The sequence below is a fragment of the Erythranthe guttata genome, chromosome 14 (genome assembly GCF_056151865.1).
Source record: "Erythranthe guttata isolate IM_541 chromosome 14, IM_541, whole genome shotgun sequence".
NCBI classification, from domain to species: domain Eukaryota; kingdom Viridiplantae; phylum Streptophyta; class Magnoliopsida; order Lamiales; family Phrymaceae; genus Erythranthe; species Erythranthe guttata.
Genome location: NC_142546.1, coordinates 16,487,446 through 16,508,774, shown reverse-complemented (window position 1 = coordinate 16,508,774; position 21,329 = coordinate 16,487,446). Strand labels below are relative to the sequence as shown.

At 32.8% G+C, this 21,329-nt stretch overlaps 3 protein-coding genes, 1 long non-coding RNA gene and 1 other non-coding gene across 6 annotated transcripts; 2 read left to right on the top strand and 3 right to left on the bottom strand.

The window, feature by feature from the left end:
* Window positions 1-3,463: 3,463 nt before the first annotated feature.
* On the bottom strand, window positions 3,464-4,485 carry LOC148765313 (uncharacterized). The gene is made up of 2 exons (XR_016029684.1): window positions 4,150-4,485; window positions 3,464-3,860 (listed from the first exon to the last, which is right to left on the bottom strand). It is a non-coding gene; the product is annotated as an uncharacterized LOC148765313 (long non-coding RNA).
* Window positions 4,407-8,070, top strand: LOC105951754 (putative serine/threonine-protein kinase PBL21). 2 transcript variants are annotated; one of them, XR_016029683.1, is made up of 7 exons: window positions 4,407-4,691; window positions 5,297-5,567; window positions 5,722-5,866; window positions 6,069-6,205; window positions 6,288-6,414; window positions 7,225-7,959; window positions 8,034-8,070. XR_016029683.1 is itself a non-coding variant. In XM_088813597.1 (6 exons), exons 2-6 carry the CDS (start codon window positions 5,352-5,354, stop codon window positions 7,788-7,790), a joined length of 1,191 nt encoding a protein of 396 aa, XP_088669723.1. In that variant the 5' UTR covers window positions 4,407-4,691; window positions 5,297-5,351; the 3' UTR covers window positions 7,791-8,070. The 2 variants fall into 2 exon arrangements, 1 of the variants encoding a protein (XP_088669723.1); XM_088813597.1 differs by having other exon boundaries at window positions 7,225-8,070.
* Window positions 8,071-8,283: 213 nt separating this feature from the next.
* Window positions 8,284-10,946, bottom strand: LOC148765312 (cysteine-rich receptor-like protein kinase 17). The gene is made up of 4 exons (XM_088813598.1): window positions 10,783-10,946; window positions 10,282-10,406; window positions 10,088-10,190; window positions 8,284-8,697 (listed from the first exon to the last, which is right to left on the bottom strand). Exons 3-4 carry the CDS (start codon window positions 10,188-10,190, stop codon window positions 8,348-8,350), a joined length of 453 nt encoding a protein of 150 aa, XP_088669724.1. The 5' UTR covers window positions 10,282-10,406; window positions 10,783-10,946; the 3' UTR covers window positions 8,284-8,347.
* A 3,576-nt stretch (window positions 10,947-14,522) lies between these two features.
* TRNAS-AGA (transfer RNA serine (anticodon AGA)) lies at window positions 14,523-14,604 on the top strand. Its single transcript has one exon. It is a non-coding gene; the product is annotated as a tRNA-Ser (tRNA).
* Window positions 14,605-15,523: 919 nt separating this feature from the next.
* On the bottom strand, window positions 15,524-19,490 carry LOC105951755 (putative serine/threonine-protein kinase PBL16). The gene is made up of 6 exons (XM_012975206.2): window positions 19,200-19,490; window positions 17,845-18,059; window positions 17,610-17,754; window positions 16,988-17,130; window positions 16,776-16,896; window positions 15,524-16,069 (listed from the first exon to the last, which is right to left on the bottom strand). Exons 2-6 carry the CDS (start codon window positions 18,055-18,057, stop codon window positions 15,672-15,674), a joined length of 1,020 nt encoding a protein of 339 aa, XP_012830660.1. The 5' UTR covers window positions 18,058-18,059; window positions 19,200-19,490; the 3' UTR covers window positions 15,524-15,671.
* Window positions 19,491-21,329: the final 1,839 nt, after the last annotated feature.

The following is a 21,329-nucleotide window of genomic DNA, read 5'->3' as shown; positions in this document are numbered from 1 at the left end:
TTTTTTTTTTTCTTCTTTTTTTCTTTTCTTTTTTTGACATGTCAAATTTGTTTATTTTATTTCTTTTTCTTTTGTATTTATTTTAGTATTATATCATTATTTTATTTTATTTCATTTATTTAGTTACATAATTTAATATCACATAATTTCAATAAAATCAACACTTTGTAAATAAACACTTTCAATACTTTCAATAATTTAATATCACATAATTTCAATTATATCATTCTTGTTGTATTATTCGGTTTTATCCTTGTTGTTTTTCAAATGTTGTTTTCGTGGTTATTATTCTTGTTTTTTTTCAATTATTGAATTAGTTGAAGATTATTTCTTTACTTATATTTGAATATTGTATTATTATAATTAAATTATTATTATTATTATTATTATTATTATTATTATTATTATTATTATTATTATTATTATTATTATTATTAATTATTAATTATTATTAGTACTAATAATTATTATTAATTATTAGTTATTATTATTATTATTATTATTATTATTATTATTATTATTATTATTATTATTATTATTATTATTATTTTATTATTGTTGTTGTTGTGGTTGTTATTATTATTTTATTATTATTATAGTGGTGAGAGTGGGGATTGGAAAAAAAGTAATATAAGACCGAACGGTTGGAAACGACGTAGGTAGAGGGAGGGGGAGGGGGATGGGGAGGGGAGGGGGAGGGGAGGGGAAAACCCCCCCTCTCCATTGGAGATGCTCTTAGGGGGTGCCCGTAATTTGCCCATATTTATTTTATTTTTATGCTTAAAAAACAATCTGAAATGCTATTCATAGAACAACTTTTACCGGCTTGCAGTGCGACTTTATTTCATTTGTAACTTTTCTTAAGAAAATTCAAAATTCTCTCAAACCCTATCCAAGGTTCTTCGAGTTCTTGCGGATTAAACGAGCAATTCAACAACGATTAAGGTAAAATTCGAACTCGAAATCATTGACCCAATGTTTCTATAGTAGTATTTTAACAAATTTCGTCGAAAATCTATACGTTTTGAGTATTTTGATTGTGTTCGAAAGTTTTCGGAAATAAACTTTCATTTCGTGTAGAAACGCACGAAATGTAGGGGTTAATTTCGTGAGTTTGTACACGAAATTCACGTATTTGTTAGTTTTTCTTACGTTTCGTGTACAATTACACGAAATGAAAGCTTACATTTCGTGAGATTTCTCACGAAATGTAAGCTTTCATTTCGTGTAATTGTACACGAAACGTAAGTACTTTGTCTGTTTCACTGTCATTTCGTGGACAAACACACGAAACCAGTGCTTGTATTTCGTGTGTTCTTACACGAAATAGAGGCACTAATTTCGTGTGTTTGTCCACGAAATGACAGTGAAACAGCACAGTTCATATTTTTTTTTTTCAAGATTTATTTTATTTATTATTATTATTTAGACTGATGTTAATAGTGTTTTATTTAACAGATGGCAGGCAAAGGGAAATCAAGTGCAATTATGCGAGCAGTTCGTGAAGAGGCTGAACATCAAGAGCGCGAGCGCGAGCGCATGACTATGTCTACACGACGTAGGCGAGAGGCTGAGAGGGCTGGTGCAGCCAGATCATCAGTTCCACATCCCGATGTTGGGTCTTCTCGTGCTATGGAGGAGGAGGAATATGTGGCCCCCGTTCACGAGACTGAGGTTGTAGCTCGTGGAGGTCGTAGAGGTCGTGGAGGCCGAGGACGGGGCCGTGGAGGTCGACCTTATACTCGAGTGAATCCGGATGTGCTAGATGGTCCATTTCCCGGTGGCCCGCGGGATCCGTCTTTGATACCGAGTTTCAAGTCGCACGTAGCGGCATCTATTTGGAGGGGAGAAGTAAGTTAATTACTTGTTTTAATTCTAATATTATAATTTTTGTATCTTCTATTAAAATATTTTTATAGTTGATTAATTAATATGTTTTCTAAATAAATGATTGCAGGAACGTCCGGTTGGACGAGTGGAGTCCCGTATCAACTCCCTGAACCAATTCAACTACGAGAAGATAGCAGATGCCCTAGAAGACGTAGATGTATCCGTAGACAAGCATTTTCTGCGGATGACCGGTTTGTATCCCCTAGCCCGATGTTATTTACAGGGCCTAGATATATTTGGAACTTATTTTGTTCATTTTAATATATTTTAATAAATTTTAATATCTTTAAATAAAATATTTGCAGTGCTGGATATACGAGTATTTCCCGAGATTCCAGCCGCCGGATGAGAGCGAGCGCTACCGCGAGTTTCAGCCTCGATGCAAGAGGTGGAACGCGCCACCAAAAGCGGGCACGCTCGAGCATATTCGAGGTTTACTCGACAATATGACAGCGCATGATGTAAGTCTTTTATATTTATGTATTTATATTTTTTGAAATATGAATTTTTCGATATGAATTTTTTGATTTAAATATGTCTTGTAGTTTGTTTAAATATGAATTTTTTGATTTATGTATTTATATTGTTTTCTGTTTAGGTCGAGTGGCTACCGTATGGTCGGGATATACACGAGAGTATCCCTCGTACGTTGTATCATGGCACGATCCAGTACATGTGGGTCGTAGAGCCGTATATGCCTGATCGTTGCGTCCGACAGTTTGGATGGGTTCAGGATATACCACGCGGCTTGATTCCGTCGATGGAGCCATGTTCACGCGGTCCCAAAGGAGGTACATCGTACAAAGTCAACTACCCATTTCCGGGTGGGATGTGGGACATGGTCCAGGCTCATTCCATTCATGCCCGCGCATACAAGACGGCACGACAACGGGGGGAAGTCGACGAGCACTACATGGAGTGGTACACCGAGCGGACTCATCCGAAGATCAACAACCCTGACGTAGGCCCGGCTCCAGTGCATCGAGAGAATGTGAGGCCACCAGATCAGCCGGCTTATTACCAGGTAGTACGTGCCCTGTACCCGATCACCAGGAGCACTGGACAGGACTGGATGCAGCAGTTTGCCGATCTACGTGCCGATCTTGGAGATATTTTGGAGCCCGCCGCCCGATATCTTGGCATCGACCGTGACAACGACAACGACGACGACGATGACGACGACGATCATGAGGTGCAGCCGCCGAGGAGAGCGAGGCGGTAGTTTATCGGTTTCTTTTGCTAGTTATATATTTTTATGAACTATTTAATTTTAAAGTTTATTTTTATTATTATTAGGACTATGCATTTTTATTATTGTTAGGAACTATTTAATTTAATAATTTATTTTTATTTTTAATTAGGAACTAATTGTTTTACTAATTTTTATTTTGTTTATTATTATTACGAACTATTTAATTTACTAGTTTGTTGTTTTGTATTTTAATTCACTAGTTTTATTATTTGAATTTAGAAACTACGTACAACTGAAGCAATTAAAGTACATATTTAAACAACCTTACAAACAATCTTACAAATTTAATACATTCCAAAAACATAGATTAAACATATAAAATGCAAAACACAACGCTACAAATTTAAATATTCCAAAACATAAGTTTGAATGCAAAATTAAAACAAATATAAATTTAAACATAAGTTACCATTACTCAAATACCCGGCAGATGGTTATGATTACCATTACTCACACTCAATCGCCATAATCCATCCTCCGTTGATTTTTTGCCAATTAACCTGAACGGACAAGAACGTTTCTTCAATAGTCCGTGTCGTCCAGATTGATATCTTTCACACGTTAAAACATGATATTTTTCTGATTTACGATGATTAATCAGTCGATGATTATGACTAATTGCTGTGTCTTTTGCCCACATAATTAACGCTTCTCTACTATCACACACAATACCACGTTCAAAGAAGTGACTATGATCGTGAGATTGTTCTCTTAGTTCCTGCATAAATATTTAAAATTAAAAGAAAATATTTAAGGGATTTCGTAGACAATCACACGAAATGGAAGCTTGCATTTCGTGTAAACACACACGAAATAATAGCTTCCATTTCGTAGGTGTTACTACGAAATGTAAGCTTCCATTTCGTGTGACTGTATACGAAACACACAACTAACGATTTTAAGACATATTTCGTATAGTATTACACGAAATGAAAGCATATATTTCGTGTGTTATGATACGAAATCTCTAAAAACGTTGGAAACGAACAAAAAACGTGTATTTTCACCTCAAAATCGAAGCCGTTGCCATCCATGTCGATAATACTTGTGCTCTAACTGATATTGGTCGAAAAAATACTAAAATTGATAAATTTTAAGAATAAAAGGTTGAGAGTGTTTGAGAGGATATTTGGATAAGATTTGGAAAAGAAAAAAAAAATGAATTATTTTGCACTGCGAGTGGTAAAAATCGCACTGATAATAGCAAGCCCCAAAACAATTGAATGACCTTTTTAGCAAAAAAAAAAATAAAAAAAATTAAGCGACTGGACTTCTAATAAATTAATAACAAGCGACAATTACATATAGTTTTTGCGCCTAATCTTCTAATTTTGAAGATTTATTATATTTATCGCGGTGTTTGGAGTTTACCTTTGTTCAGGCTTCCTTAATTGACACCTACCATATATATATATATATTTATTTATTAGTCGCAACCTACCTCCACCAATTCTTACGGCGGAGCTACGACGGTGTAATTGTCCGGCGAACGGTATCACTAGCCTGCGGTTTCAGGATCGAAGAACACCTCCAATTGATTTTATTTAAGGTACAATTTTTCCATCCGAACAATTTTTTTTGTTTAATTCCTTTGTCTTTGTTTTTTGTGCTTTTGGTTGTGGATGTAAAGGTTTGCTTTTTTTTTTTTTTTTTTTTTTTTTTTTTTTTTTTTTTTTCTTTTTTCGGTTTCGTCAATTGAAAAACTTTTCTTTTTGTCACAAGTTTGGTGTTTTCATCCGATGTTATTGATATTGATTTGAGCTCGTGATTTATCTGAATTTTCGTCTTCGAATTTTTGCCATTAAAAAATTGTATTGGTATAACAAACTAATCGATGTGCCCAATAAAATTATCTGGTTTTATTTAATGTGTTATTGCCCTTATGGAGCAGTTTGGACATATATTTATAAACTGCCTCTTATAAATTTCTCTTCGTCCCTAGCTATTTGTAATTTATGTGGGATAAATTTAGCGTACGGTAAATCCCGACAAGCCTGTTTCAATTGAACTGAACATTTAATCAAGGTGGTAAAATTTGGCAACTTATGAAAAAATCGAAACAATGTGCAAAATAATTTGTAGGTTTTCGGACAGAGTCTCGATTCATTAGGTTTTTGTAGTTAAACGCATATCATGACTAGTACTTGTTTGCAGGAACGAAATTCAGTTTCAGTTTACGTGTATTTTTCACCGAACATCTGCTAGAAGAATGGAGCTAGGAGATATTCACAACCTCTCGTATCAGGACTTGGCTCGTTTTACGGATAACTTTTCCAAGAGCAACTACCTCTGCCATTTCCAATTCGGCAAACTTTATCGTGGCAAGATTGTCCATGCTCAATCCACTCTTTTTGTGATGGTGAAGATATGGGAGGATTCCAAAATTTACTGTTATGAACCTGGAGATAATGAATCTAGAATACTGGTATGTTATCCCCGACCGTAAATTTCGACTACTTGTATATATATATATATATATATATATATATATATATATATATATATATATATATATATATATATATATATATATATATATAAGGTTCCCGACAGTTGACATACATACTTGCTTTTTACAGGACGAAGTGATTTTACTTCGCCATCATTTGGTGATTAATCATCCAAACATGATAAAGTTGTACGGATTCTGTTATGAAGTTGGTCATCTTGGCGTTGTTTATGATTTCAATCCATTTGACTCCGTTTATAACCTCGTTCTTAAAGGTATTCATTTTCTTTTTATTCGTTTTTCGTATCTGATTCTTTTTGTTTTTGTTGAGCCTCTTGCTTGACATGTCGTAGGTGTTCAAATTGGGAATGATTTTTTATGTTGAATGTTGTATTGAGATTTTCGTAGTTTCAACAATTATGCCGATTGACAATGATAATAAGACACCGTAATCGAAGTTTTGAGTTTTATACGCAGATGATTTCACTTGGCTGCAAAGAATCAATGTCCTCGTGCGATTTGCTTCACTCCTTGGTTTTTTGCACACAATAAAGAGTCCTTACAGACCTTTAACAGTTCGCAATCTTGACTGTGCTCATATTGTTCTTGACAAGGTATGGTGCAAGTGTTTCAATCCTAGAACTGAATATCCTTTATTAAACGAATGTAACAATTATTAATTCAATTCTTTCGCAGGATTATAATCCAAAATTATGTGATTTTGGTCTCGTAACTGGTGGGATTTTCCCTGATAGGGCCAAATATAAATGCTGTCGTGTGATTGGAAGCTATGGCTACTTGGATGTTGGTTCATGGTTTGAAGGTACTTCTGTTACAACTTACACTCTCGACTACTAAGAATCGAAGTTTTATTTTACAGCGTTGATGTTGATTAACTATGAGATAAACCTTCCATCATATGTTATTTTTGTCCATAAGTGATTAACTTGTTTGTTAATAATTGGTTTGTGATAAAAAAAATGGTAGTGTAATACATGTCTGCATTTTTTTTTTTTATCTGATGAAGAATAATATCGCGTATAGAAATAAAAGAAAATTCAATTAGTATGTGTATATCAAAGATTAATTAAAACTATATATTTCAAGATGTACGTGGTATGGATCATATGGGGGGCTGTGAGGGGGTTGTTTTGCATGGGATGTTGTTATTCGGTGATATTTTAGGAAGTTTTCTTGAACAAAAGTCCGTTTTATAAAGAAGATTAAAAAAAAAAGGCCTATGGAAAAGATGCAAAATGCTGCACTTGAATGTTTGTAAGATGCAACAAACTTCCAATATCGATTTTCTCATCTCTTGACGTGCACTACACGGTTAAATTTGGATTACGCATTCTTTTTATGAAATCAGCATATTATGTGATGGTAACTCATTGCTCGCGTAATCCGTAAGATAGATTCAATGTCAGGATTGATTTTGTAACTGCGAAACATAGAATGGTGTCTTTAAAATATTATGGCCAGTTTTTGTGTTTACTATCTCTTCTGTGGGGCATCAACTTTTGAATTAATAGTCCAGTGGTAGATTTGAAATTCTTCAATTTTCCTCCCTCTGTATCATTTTTCTTTATATTAATTTGTTTGAAACCGCAAGTCACTTAGAAATTTGTTGCAGATCATGCTCCGGATAAGCCAGATGTCTTTGCATTTGGGAATATACTTTTGAGTTTGATTTCAAAGAGAGTTTTCACCGAACAAGACCGGCAAAATCTTTCACCATATGTTTTCAAATGGGCCTACACGAAGTTTTTGGAATATAAATATGGTCCAGATAGTGACTCGGATAAAGATGATTCAGATCGCGACTCCTCGAAAAAACATGATTCGGATCTTGACTTGAAAAATGATGATTCAAATAGTGACTCCTCGAAGAAAGATGATTCAGATCGTGACTCGAAAAATGATGATTCAAATAGTGACTCCTCGAAGAAAGATGATTCAGATCGTGACTCGAAAAATGATGATTCAGATAGTGACTCGAAGAAGCCCAAGTTTTCGCTCGTCCACCAAAGTCTAGTAGAGGAACCCGATTTTGATCCTTCTGATGGGCCCAAGATTACTGCACTCGGAATGGATTGCACACATAATGATTTAGGTAAGCGCCCCACAATGAAGCAAGTTCTAAGTTTTCTCCTCAATCTCGAAGTTGTGAAGAAACATGCCACAATTTCGCTTGTGTGAAAATGTCCTCCGATGGTAATTGATTTTTGGATTGACTTAGAATTACTATTGTCTAATTAATTTATCGTATTGAATCAATGAATTCTAGTAGAGGTACAATTATTGGATTGACTTAGAATTACTATTGTCTAATTAATTTATCGTATTGAATCAATGAATTCTAGTAGATGTACAATTATTGGATTGACTTAGAATTACTATTGTCTAATTAATTTATCGTATTGAATCAATGAATTCTAGTAGAGGTACAATTATTGTTTAGTAAAAGGTATTTTGTGTATGATGTGTTTGGTGTTTCAAAACAACCGTTGTTTTCAGTTGGATTTTGTATCTTTGGTTTTTTACTGGTGTTTGCTTTCGATTGGGTAACGCTTGTAAGAAGAATATACTTAAATTCTTAGGATTATTACAAAAAATGAAGAAAGAAAAATATAAAAAACAGTTTCACATAATATTTCCATACAAATCAATTACATTTAAAAAACAAAGTCTTTAAATGAAAATTTAAAAAAGAAATATACATAGGAAAAAACATATAAAACTAGATAAAGTTTTTATTACATTAGATTTCCCAAAACAGCTATGACTTCATCGATGGTCGGACGAGAGTTAGGATTTTCTTCGGTGCAACGTATGCCGAGTTCGGTGACGGCTATTGCATCATTAACCGTACACCCGGACTGGAACAATTTTTTGTGCACAACATATTTAATTCTTGAGTTTTTCATGTGAATTCTGGCCTGAACAGAAATATGGAGAATTGCATTTTTTGTATTCTCACCATATTTTACTTCATGTTTTAAACTGGACCCTAGACACAATCTACCAAATATATTATTTTTCATGATTAATTGGAGAATAAGAACTCCTAAACTGTATAAGTCCACCTTTTCCGGATCAATAGTTCCTATTAAAAAAAAAAAAGAAGAATAAATAAGATGATTAATATATATGTCTAAATAAACAAAATAGAATAAATAATAATATCTTTTTATTTTGCTTTCATAATAATATTATAATAATAAATGAATGAGTCAAATTATTGGGGGCTTCTTTCACTTTGCTCTGTTCTCCTCCCGTCACACTGTATTTGAATATTCCGTTCACCGGAGCCCGAATATTCCGTCTGGACTGGAAGCAACCCTCCCTCCGTCCTTCTACTTGTACTTCTTTCAGACAATCCACCACCAGTCAACATTTAGAACGTTAAACACCTTTCCCCTCTTTTTTGACAAATTTTACAATTAGGGTTTCTTCCAAGTTGCTCATAATTGAGATTAGGCCGGCGTTTGAAGAAAAGGTAGCAATCAATTACTGACGGAAAATATGAAGAAAAGGAGTGGACAGCTCATTTATTTAATTGCAGTTTCTCAAGTTTGAGGAAGGCTAATGTGTGGCTAATGCCAAATGATTTCCGTTGAAAATGAAGCTTGATTGATTTGGTGGCTGGATTTGAGGAATAAGAAAAAGTTGCTTGCTGCTGATTCCAATCTTACAGAGGCAAACAGGAAAGCTTTGGAATTATTGGAGAGGAAATGAAACATAAACAAGATATGCGGAAGCTGAGAAATACTAATAAGCTGAGCTCCAGAGAGAAAAAGAAAACCAGGAATTTGAATTGGAAATCGAAGAAAAAAGGAACTCTCTTGAGGAGGAGACTAAAATTAAACACTGAGAATTTGGTTAAGAAGGAGAGCAAACTCTCAAAGATGAAAGCTGAATTAGTTAGAAGGAAATTGGAAATTCAAGCTTAGTGTCACTATTAATGAAGAGAGGGAAGGAGCATCAACCGTTTGTTGATGAATTTAGAAAACACGAGATATTTGCCCTCTAAGGAAAGTGATGATCTGAAGCAAGACTAGAAGAATTTCGATGATAACTCACTACAGATGTGCAACAAACTAGAACAGGGGAAAAACAGAAATTGAAACCTTCTTTAGAAAAGCAAAATGAAAGAAGATCAAATTGCCACCGAGGATTACGTCAGAACAGAGTTGGAGGCTCTTAAAATTGCCCAAATGGTCTCGATCGAAAGAGTAATCGGGGCAGCTAACTTTGACGAAAATGCCGATGAAGCAAAAAGTGGATTTGAGTGAAGACGTGGTGAGTCGTAATACAACACCGGTGATGAAGAAAATGAAGACGATGAAGGAGAAGAATATGCTCCTTTGGACATTTTTCACATCGCTTACAAAATTGTAGTTTTTGTCTATTTTTCAGCACACACACTGGTTGGTGTACTAGGTGATTAAGTTGTTTTACGGGAAAAAAAAAGATTTAAATTAATTATGACTTACCGAAATTAGAAATCTCTCTTGGTGTGTATAATTCGTTTAATGTTGGCAAGTCCTTTCCTTCCTTCCTGGCGGACCCGAAATCGCATAAATAAACATTGTCCATCTGCAGTACGGAAAAAAAGTTATATTAAAACAAAAATTATAACAATTTTATAATACATACATAATGCATATTGAATTTATTTATTTATTACGTCGTCAATTAAGATGTTGTTCGGCTTGATGTCCGAGTTGACATATCCTTTTTCGACGATCGCTTTTACCGCATAAGCCACTTGCTTTATGATATTCAAAGTCCGCGCCCATGATAGCTCATCTCCTATCAAAACAATAATACATTTTACAAAACATGGATAATACAATATGATAAAAAATAAAAATAATTTTTTTTTTATAAAGGAACAAGCGCTATTAGAGAGCAAACTATTATTGCAACCACATGAACTATTAGTCTAATATATTAGGATTCCAAGTTTGTATACTGATCTTCAATTCTTACAAAAGATGAAGATTTAAATTGCATGTTCTTAAAACATTTAAGATTTAAATTGCAAAAGATGCAGAACTGACAGACGAAGACTACAAATAAAATAGTGTACCTTCTTCTTTAATAAAATCTTCTAATTTGGCTAATAATATTATCACAAATTATAATTTGTTTGCATCTAGTTTAAGAAAATAAAATAAAAATGTACCTTCTTCTTTAATAAAATCTTCTAGATTCCTACGAACGTAGTCCAAGACGAGACAACAGCTTTCCGAATCACGACTCGTCCCTATCAACGAGATTATTTGCGGACATGGTTTAAGTATAGTAAGAGCCTCGATCTCGTACTGAAAACAAAATAAAATACGATATAATTAGACACATTTGTACGTATACTTACTACTTTTTGAGTACTGAGATTTACAAAATTAATTGCCAATTACTTAAATATTGGCTAAAATTAAAAATACCTCAGGCCGAACGCGCGTAGTGTTTAGTATTCGTTTAACGGCAACCATTTTTGTGTGGTAGGTTCTCGGTGAAGTATATTCTGCTTTGAAGACGGTCGCATACGACCCTCCACCACACTTATTAGCTAAGGCAAAGTTGTCCGTCATAGTCCGTACATCTTCCATAGGTAAAGAAATGATTTCCTAAATAATAAAAAAAAAAAAGTTCAGATTAATTAGTTAATTAAATAAATATATTACATAACCACAATATAGTTAATTAATAGAGATTCTTCGTCTTACATCGTCGTATGGCTTCTTTGATTTTGAACGACCGGACGAACCGGACCCCGGACCACTAGGAATGTTCATCTTCTTCGATTTAGGAGCCATATACTACACACATTTATAAAAAAAAACGAGAAACATTAATATACAAAAAAAACGAGAACATATTGAACAAGTAGATCTGAAACAAACGAAAATTACCAACTCCGATCCTCCGTATAGATCTTTTGATTCGAAGCAAGAGAAAGGAAAATGGCTGCAGTGTGTGTTTGTAGTGTGTGTGTGTTTGCAGTGTGTATTTATAGTGGAAAGTGTTCTTGGTTTTACAATATTGAAAAAAAATTTCTGTCACAACTTCATACACCTACAGCACTCTTAATATTGCATCCCACAGTACATGAGGTCATATTGCATCCCACAGTACATGAGGTCATGCATCACGTTGGTTTCTTCTGCATGCATGCATTAAAAAGATTGATACCGTGTCAGGATCTCTTCGTGTATTGGTTGGTTGCTCCACGAGAAAGCCTGTGTTACATACGGCAGAATTTGATTTCTTTTTGACTCATTTATTTTTAGCTTAGTTTTTGTTTTATTTTTATTGGGTAAATTACACCCAGCCCCCCTGAGGTCATGTCAATTTTTTGGTTAATTACAACCACCCCTCTCAACTATGAGTCTTCTCTCATTTCCACCCATATAGTGTCTAACCAATAGTACTACGACCATGTATAAAATTCATATTAAAAAGGGTTTTGCTACGCATTTGCTACGAATTTGCCCCGTAGCATATACGGGCTTGCTACTGTAAATGGCCGTACCAAATATTTTTTTTGCAACGGTAAATCCTAGTATTTACTACGACTTCAAAATTGTTTTGTTGCAAAAAGTACCTTTAATTACGGTTTTTTACCATAGCAAAAAAATTCTTAGTAATGAACAAATTTTCTAATAGTGAATTCTACATAGTCTTCTAGATTCTTTGGAATGTTCTCTAGATTGTAATTGTTTTGTGCAAAAATGCAGTTTTTAACAAGCCAAGAGACGCATCTTGTGATCGTCTTGATTCAAAAGGTGGAGCTCGAATGGGGTAAAACGGGTATAAACTGGATAATATTCCACATAATCTAAAGGGTAAATTACAACCACCCCTCTGAGGTATGGTCAAATTACGAAAAAAACCTCATGTTTGGATAATTACAACTACCCCTCAACTATGAATCTTCATACACGTCAATCCCTTTGGTTTCAAATTCAACAAAATCTCTAGATTCCGTGGAATGTTATCTAGTTTCACTCGTTTTGTGCAAATATGTAGTTTCTGATGTACTACAATCTGATATACACAAATAAAAAAAACACATCTTATGGTCATCTTTGCTTCAAAATGTGGAGCTCGAGTGGGATAAACCGATTATAAAATTGAGAATATTCCATATAATCTAGAAGATTCCACCAAATTTAACACCACAAAGATGGACGTATAAAAAGATTTACAGTTGAGAAGGATGATTGTAATTACTCAAATAGGAGGAAATTTTTCATAATTTGACCATTCTTTAGGGGCTCGTAAAAAAATCAATTGAGGTCTCTTAAAAAATACTAACCACATTATCAAGTACCTAATATAATATCTCAACTAATTATCGCTCATCCTAAAATTGTTTAGCTTACCCAAATTCGCTCCAAACATGTCACTTTCGGGTCTAAATAAAAACTCGTCAATTTGTACATATTTATTTTCCTTAATTGACTATCATTGTTTGATTTGGCATGATGCTCTCCATAATTTTTGTTTAGAGAGAGAGATTGATCTATATATACAGTTTATCTACGCTACACCGGGTGAAATACATCGTATAGATCTTTACTATTTAATACACAAACACATACCCATATTCGCGTAGATCAACAATAAAAAATCACCCAGTATAATCTTTATCGAGTGTAGCATAAAAATAACCATCTATATACATATTTTCTTTTGAAGCAAATAAATAGCGCACCATTTTCTTGTTTCATTAATAAGAAGACAGGTTTCCTTATTTAGCTTTGTTTAATTTGGTTGTATCCTCCTTTATCTCTTATTGGACATTATTTTTGGAATATATATATATATATATATATATATATATATATATATATATATATATATGCTCATTTAATCTTTTCTCAGCATTTGCTTTTTGTTTGCAGTTTTACCTTTGTCTTCATTTTCTTTTTAAGAATTCTGCAGAGAGAGATGCGATAGGCAGCGATGCTGCTAACCTCAGCTCCTATAATTACAAAATTGCCCTTCATTTTTGTTTTTCTCTCAAAAAGGAACGCGTTCCCAATCACAACATTTAGAAAAGGTAAATTACAGCCACGTCCCCATGGTCAAATGTAATTATAATAAAACGTCTTATTTTTTTGAAATTACACCCAATCCATGCCGTTTGTAAGTTTCTTACATTCAACCCCTACAAAAGGGTGTTAATGTCATGAATCTACAAATTAGAAGGAGGTGGATATAATTAATAATTATGTAAAAATGAGAGGTTTTCTGTAAATAAATCTTATATCTCAAGGGTGATTGTAACTTACCCTAAAAAACTCCATTTTGCACGATCAAATAAAAACTCCATTTTATGTAAATGGGAGTATATTTTGTATATGTATTAAGGTAACACAAAATTGATAATCTAGTGTAAATTTAAACATATCACCTTAAAATTTACACACCGGGTTGCATGCCACCGTTAATTTAGACTTATCACCGTTTGTTTAGTACTAACGATGATGATTAAAATTGCATTTTATGTACTTAGAATATTAATAGCAAACTATTATACACAACAAACTTAATAATAATAATAATAATAATAATAATAATAATAATAATAATAATAATAATAATAATAATAATAATAATAATAATAATAATAATAATAATAATAATAATAATAATAATAATAATAATAATAATAATAATAATAATAATAATAATAATAATAATAATAATAATAATAATAATAATAATAATAATAATAATAATAATAATAATAATAATAATAATAATAATAATAATAATAATAATGGTTTATGGCAGATGAGCACATTTTATGGGTTTTTTTTTAGGATAGTGTAACAATTTTATTTTTTTTCAAATTAGTGTGCCAAAAACATCATTAGAATAAAGTTACAACCACGGAAACTGTTGTTCACGAATGTGGACGTGCCGGAGTGGTTATCGGGCATGACTAGAAATCATGTGGGCTTTGCCCGCGCAGGTTCGAATCCTGCCGTCCACGCTTTTTTTTTATTTATCTCTTTTATGTAGACTTTTTGATTTACAAATTTTGGTATATATACACATATTCCTTTGTACTGTCACAAATATTTTTTTATCTCTATTATGTAGACTTTTTGATTTACAAATTTTGGTGTATATATATATATATATATATATATATATATATATATATATATTCATTTGTACTGTCACAAATAAAGCCTAATTTCATTTCATAAGAAGGTAATTCATTTTTATCTAACGAAACATTGATTTCTTAAAAATATAGAAATTGAACTCAGCTCCTTAAACTAATATGTTAAACTACCATTACATTTACACCACTACATAAAAGTGATAAAACTTTTAACTATTTTCTTAAGTTCCATGATCAATAATTTGATTTGATTCGAGTAAACAAGTATGGTACTATCGACTTTCTCCACCTGCCAAGAAGTTTGAGCATATTGTCGGTAACATCAGGGGTAAAATTGTCATCTTCATCTTGCTGATGAATATTCTCAGACGTGCGAGTCAACCAGGCCAATGCTTCTTCTATAGCAGCATCTTTCTCAGCTAGAGTTTTATTTTCTTTGGTTTTCCAACGAACTACATGCCTTTAAATTCGGCTAATGTCCTAAACTCGTTTGTCTTAAGACAAGGCAACTCTCTTACTCATGATTTAGCTTCTGTTTCGAATTATTATTTTAAGGAAGCTTCTTGTCTTCCACCTAATTTGCCTATCTATATATGCCTAATGAAATTGTTCTTTTTCATCAACAACAAAAAAAAAAAAAAAAAAAAAAAAAATTACACAATCTTCTGCAAAAACTAAGAAATTCAAAAACCACGTTCGTCAATGAGGTCGCCGATGAGTCCACCAAATGCAAAAGTACAACAACAAAAAGAAATAGAATACACATTAGCAAAATGCAAAATGCAAAAAACAACAGCAAAATGGATAAATTAACGAGTCCAAGTCTTGGCATCGTGTAATTCAATGCCATAAATAACATCATTCCTCAGTCCCATAAATAACATTCTAACATCATTCCTCAGTGCCATAAATAATAAATCAGCAGCTATTTAGTATTTTTCACAGGGCCGAAGCAGCATTTTGTTGTTCGCTCCGATGAAGTCAGCATTCTTCTTAACGACTTCGAGTTTGAGTAAAGCTCTAAAAACCTGCTTCATTGCAGGCCGTTCGGATTGGACTCTATTAACACATTCTAACGCAATCATAGTAATCTTGTGCCCATCTTCATGACAAAACTCACTTTCATGCACTATACTTTTATGGACAAGCGAAAACTTTGCATCTCTCATTTCACTGTACGATTCAAAAGCTTCACATTGTCCTAAAGCCCATTCGTAAACAGTCGGTAAACCAGATTGCCTGTCTTCTTCGGTGTATACTCTCTTCGATATCAAACTTAGCAGTATCACCCCAAATGCAAAAATGTCTTTTTTGGTCGAGCAATCATCTGTAACAAAAATTCAAGATTCTTTTAGATATGTAGTAATTCATAAATAGGATTAGTGAACTTAGAAGGAATGATCATAGAGGCAGCATAAAAATGAAATTTGGAAGATTGTAAGAAATAGCAAATCTGTTTCTTCACAGTATATGCATCAAGAAGATGCATGAATCAGTATTAGCTGTCAGCAATTCGCGACTTCTTTACGGAAGTGAAAAGGACTCGCAATATCTAAAAATAGATTTGGTCGTTGTAATGCCAATTAATTCGATTTATAGATAATCTATTTAAACGAACATTATTTACCGTCACTCAGTGTCCCCTTTTCATCCTAAATCAGTAAAATACTCACCAAAGATTCATCACACCCTCAACCGCTCGTTTTCTTTTATTTTATTTTTCTTGTGTGTGCCAAAATATGCATGCATGCAAAACGAACAGGAAAATTAGGGGTAAATGACTAACAGGAATAGGAAAGTGGGAAGACAAGCTGCTTGTCTTGTGTTTGCAAAAAGTTTTGAAGTGTGGCAAAATTTCCCCACCGAAAGGAATGCATTCTTTAGTTTTTGGTGCAAAATGATAGCTCGATAAATGTTCAACAACTTGTAAACAAATCAATGCAACTGATGGGGTGATAACCAATCAGAATTCGATGTGTAAGGTTACGAGTCAGTTGTTAAATCAATGCAACTGATGGGGAGAATATACATACCTTGACTGGATGCACTAACGTCGATGTAGCCATAGCAACCCAATGGGCCTGAATACGATCTCCTATCGGGGAAAAGTCCACCACATACCAGACCAAAATCGCACAGCCTTGGAGTATAGTCCTGCATAATTAGTCAACTACTAATTAACTGATTTCTTCATACTAAGTATGATAATTAACCCGAGGGATGTGACGCAGACATCTAAGCAAACCTGATCAAGCACTATATGAGCAGCATCAAGATTCTGAACTACGAAAGGTGGGTAATATGATGAAGGGTTTCCGACATGTAGAAATTTGAGAAGGGAAGCCAATCCAAATGCCGTTTTTATCCTTTGCAGCCATGTGAAACTATCTACGAGTCGAACACATTTTCAGTTATTTCAGCCATGTGTAAATTGTGTCAGGGTAGCATAAATGCACAAGCTACGTAAAATCTAAAAAACAAAAAACGAATCTTTACGTATGAACTGCCAACTTTCGAAGCGTAACAACATCTCATATGAGAGAAGCAGTATATGAATTAACCCAAGATAACGGAGATATCAAGCCAGTTGACTATCAAGTAATACGGCTAACTAATTGTTTTACACTTTTACTTATAATCTTTCAATTAGCTCTCTCGTCTCTTTCAAAGATCAATGCTCAAAATGATGTCAAGGGGTTACAGTTCCAGAAAAGAAATTTTCAAAATGTTTAATACGCCTTAAAGATGTACAAAGAATGCACTATAGACAGTTATGCCTATATATAAGTTAAAATGACGTACGGCTAAGCTATAAGTAGAAGGTGCTATCCGATAAGAAATCTCAGAGAGGGATAGAAATCCGATACCTTTAGGGATGAGGTTAAAAAGAGAACCAAAAGGCTTCAGTAAATAAGCAACGCTGATATGTTCACCGTCGCAGCAGAATCCATACAGCTTTACCATGCATGGATGCTTGATCACCTTTTCATGACGAAGTAAAACGAGTTCCTCCTGTACAAGCACATGCGAAACATGTGAAAAAGTCCTAAGAGATAAATTTATTTTCCCAAAGTTGAAACAATATCGGAATTGCAAACATACCATTAGTCTAATTTTATGATCTCCAGGCTTATAATTGTATATTTCTGGAACTTCCCATATCTTCACCAACAAATTAATTGGTTCGAAAGTTCCGAGCACTCCATGGTACATTTTGCCAAATTGGAAACGGCCTATATAGTTTCTCTCACCTAAGGTATCGGTACATTCAACCAAGTCCTCGTATTCAATTCTTCTAAAATTTTCCGGCTCCATATCTAGGCAAAGTTCAAGTAAAAAGAAAATTGTAAAACAAAATCAAATTCTGTTGGATCAAAATTATACTATGCATGAAGCAAAGCCTTCGGTAAAAGAACTTTCTTGCCAACAGAGCGATATGTATAACAAGGTATTATTCTGATACAACAAAAGTCAAGACAGTCATAAAAGATCGTCTGAATATGTATATAACCTACGTGGTTCAATTTTCCATATCAGTAAGTATTTCCAGATAAAATCACCAAGTTGCCTTTAGAAGTATCTACCGTTATAAAATATCAAAAAAAAATCGGCACAAACTCTAAAACGGGAGTCTTTGTGGATAAGTCGAAATTATATTTGTGACTAAACAAGAAAAAAAGTAGCGAGATAATTCACTCTTCAAACTTAACCAAGCTCATATCTTTTATAGCATAAAAATTCCGGCAAGTACACAAATTACTGAAAATTCTGGAAAATGATACGTTTACAGATAACTGTTTCCTTAACGACTTTCGATGTTTTTATACTTATTTCACCAATAGATTGAGCATAACAGGATCCTTTGAAAAAATTATGCTACTGTATTTATAATATCTCAAAGAATTGTGACTGATTACTAATACATTTGAAAGAGATCCCTAATGGAAAAATATCAATTCTAAGTCCTACAAATTTTACTAAGCATGTTCACTATAAAGATTACAGCTTTACATTTACTATAAGCATTGATTGCAATTATTTACTTTCAGGCTGAAATTTCAGATATATAGGCTAAAATTTACAAATAAATCAAAATATAACGAAAATTATGAAATCTTTCAGGGATATTAGAAGATAAATACCAGTATTAAAAGTATGCGATGTAAGCAAATTTGTAGCTTCAAATATCAGTATCCAAAAAAGAGAGGCGAATTTGTCGAAAAAACACTAAAACTCGATAAACGAAAGCACAACCCCCAAAATCAATAAGCAGAAAAAAATTGGTAAAACCACATATATAAAACATAACTCATCAGAGAACAATGGAATAAATTAGGGTTCGGAATATTCCATCTTCAACCAAATCATTCAATTAGACGAACTAAAAACATCCTGCAACTAAACATATAACAAATAAAATAAAAAAATGATACAGTGAGTACGCCGGTAAATCTCACCGTGAACGATCACCGGAGTTGGAAGATTCCGAATCTGATTTGAGGAGAGAAGCAAGAGGAAAAACAAGGGTTGCAGGGTTGCAGGTATGGAGGAGAAGTAGAAAAGGAATAGGTTTTGGAATTATGAGCATGCCGTATATATATATATATACTTTATACGTTAATGAATCCTCTTTGATCAAAGTTTAAAACTGGTAATTTCTTATTACCTAATATAATATGGAAGGGTGAATTATGAAAAACTCCCTAAACGTAGGCTAAATAACGAAAAATACCCCATCTATCTGTAATAACCAAAATCCTCCTCAGATTAACTGTTGATCGAGTTTTATACCTTATGTTGAATATGTGAGAAATAAAAGAAAACATCTGAAATTGTGTAGAGTTTATCCGAATATTAAAAAAAAAATCCGTGAAAAGTAACACTGGAAGAGGTTGGTGTAAGACATAAACAAACCCCCAGTGAGATTTAGGTTATTACAGATATATGGGGGTATTTTTCGTTATTTAGCCTAAGTTTGGGGGATTTTCGTAATTTACCCTAATAAGAAATTAAGAATATTCACCAAAATTAAAAAAATAAAAAATAAGCATAAATAGCAGTAAACCCCTTGAGGTGAGGTGATATAAAAAAAAAAAAAAAAAAAAAAAAAAAAAAAAAAAAAAACTCTCATGTTTTGGCTTATTACAACCACGCCCCTCAATTATAAATCTTTTTTATGCATCTATCTTTTTCGGTGTTAAATTTAGTGGAATCTTCTAGATTTTGTGAAATATTCTCCATTTTGTACCTATTATAACTCATTTGAGCTCCATATTTTTAAATAAAATGATCATAAGATGTTGTGTCTTTTGGCTTATAAAGATCTGGGTATCAGAAACTGTATTTTTACACAAAACGAGTAAAACTAGAGAACATTTATGAACTCTAGAAAATTATAATCACATTCCCAAATTTTAGAAATAAGTTCTTAAAACCAATTTAACTCATAATTTATAGTTTCCGCTTTTACAAACACCACCCTAATCCGATTTCTCGTTTCACTGTCTCCTCAGTCCTCATCACATTATATTATATTTCTTTCTTTCTCTATTACATGTTTTTGTTTCTATATATCACTATTCGTCGTTGACTCATTGGTGAAATTCACGTTATTATTGTTTGTAGAAGTTAGTGTTGTTATTTTCTGAAAAAATTATGGAATATTTTGGGGAAAAAAATCAATACTTTCCGATAAATATTCAAAAATTTCTAAAGCTTTTGAAATTGGAATGAATTTCTAGATTCTCAAATTTTCAGAATTGAAATTTAAAATAGTGTACTTTCGAAATAAATGGAAAATTTTCTAAAGAGGTCGATTCGGATCCGTTCCATCCGAGTTTCACATCCTCTTACAGTATACTCTATATAACAATTATCCACTTAAAGTATCATTTGTAACATTTACCTCCTCAAGTACCATTTAATTTGTATTTTAAAATTGAGGTTCTTTGAGAAAACCTCTCAATTACTTTCTTTAATGGGGAGAGGTCCAAATTTTTTTGCTTCATTTGATAAAAATCCATACTCACTTACAACCATATTTTTTCCAATTATGTCCCCACCCATCACATCATCACACTATGTCACGCTACCATATCAGCCGTTTCCTCTTTTTTCTTTTCCTTCTTAATTATTATTATTTTTATTTTATTTTATTTATTTTAATTTTTTTAAAACTTTTTTTTTACCTTTTTTAACTTTTTTTTTCTCAGTCTGGTGTATTGATCGACTATAGAGCATAGTCGATTAAGGAAATTTCTATAATTTTTTTTGTTTGATTTTTTCTTTTCTTTTTTCATGCCAGGTATATTAATCGACTATAGAGCATAGTCGATTAAGGAAATTTCTTTAACCTTTTATTTTCTTTTTTAATTTTTGATTTTCTTTCTCTACCAGTTATATTAATCGACTATGATATTAATCAACTGTAAAGCGTGGTCGATTAACGAACTGACTATTAAAAATAAAAAAACACAACTACATAAAAACGAAAATCAACATTTTTTTTTACAAAACAAATATTATACATAAATTGTAATTGATTTATACAAATTGTAATCAATACACAAAAATAAAATAAAAAAATT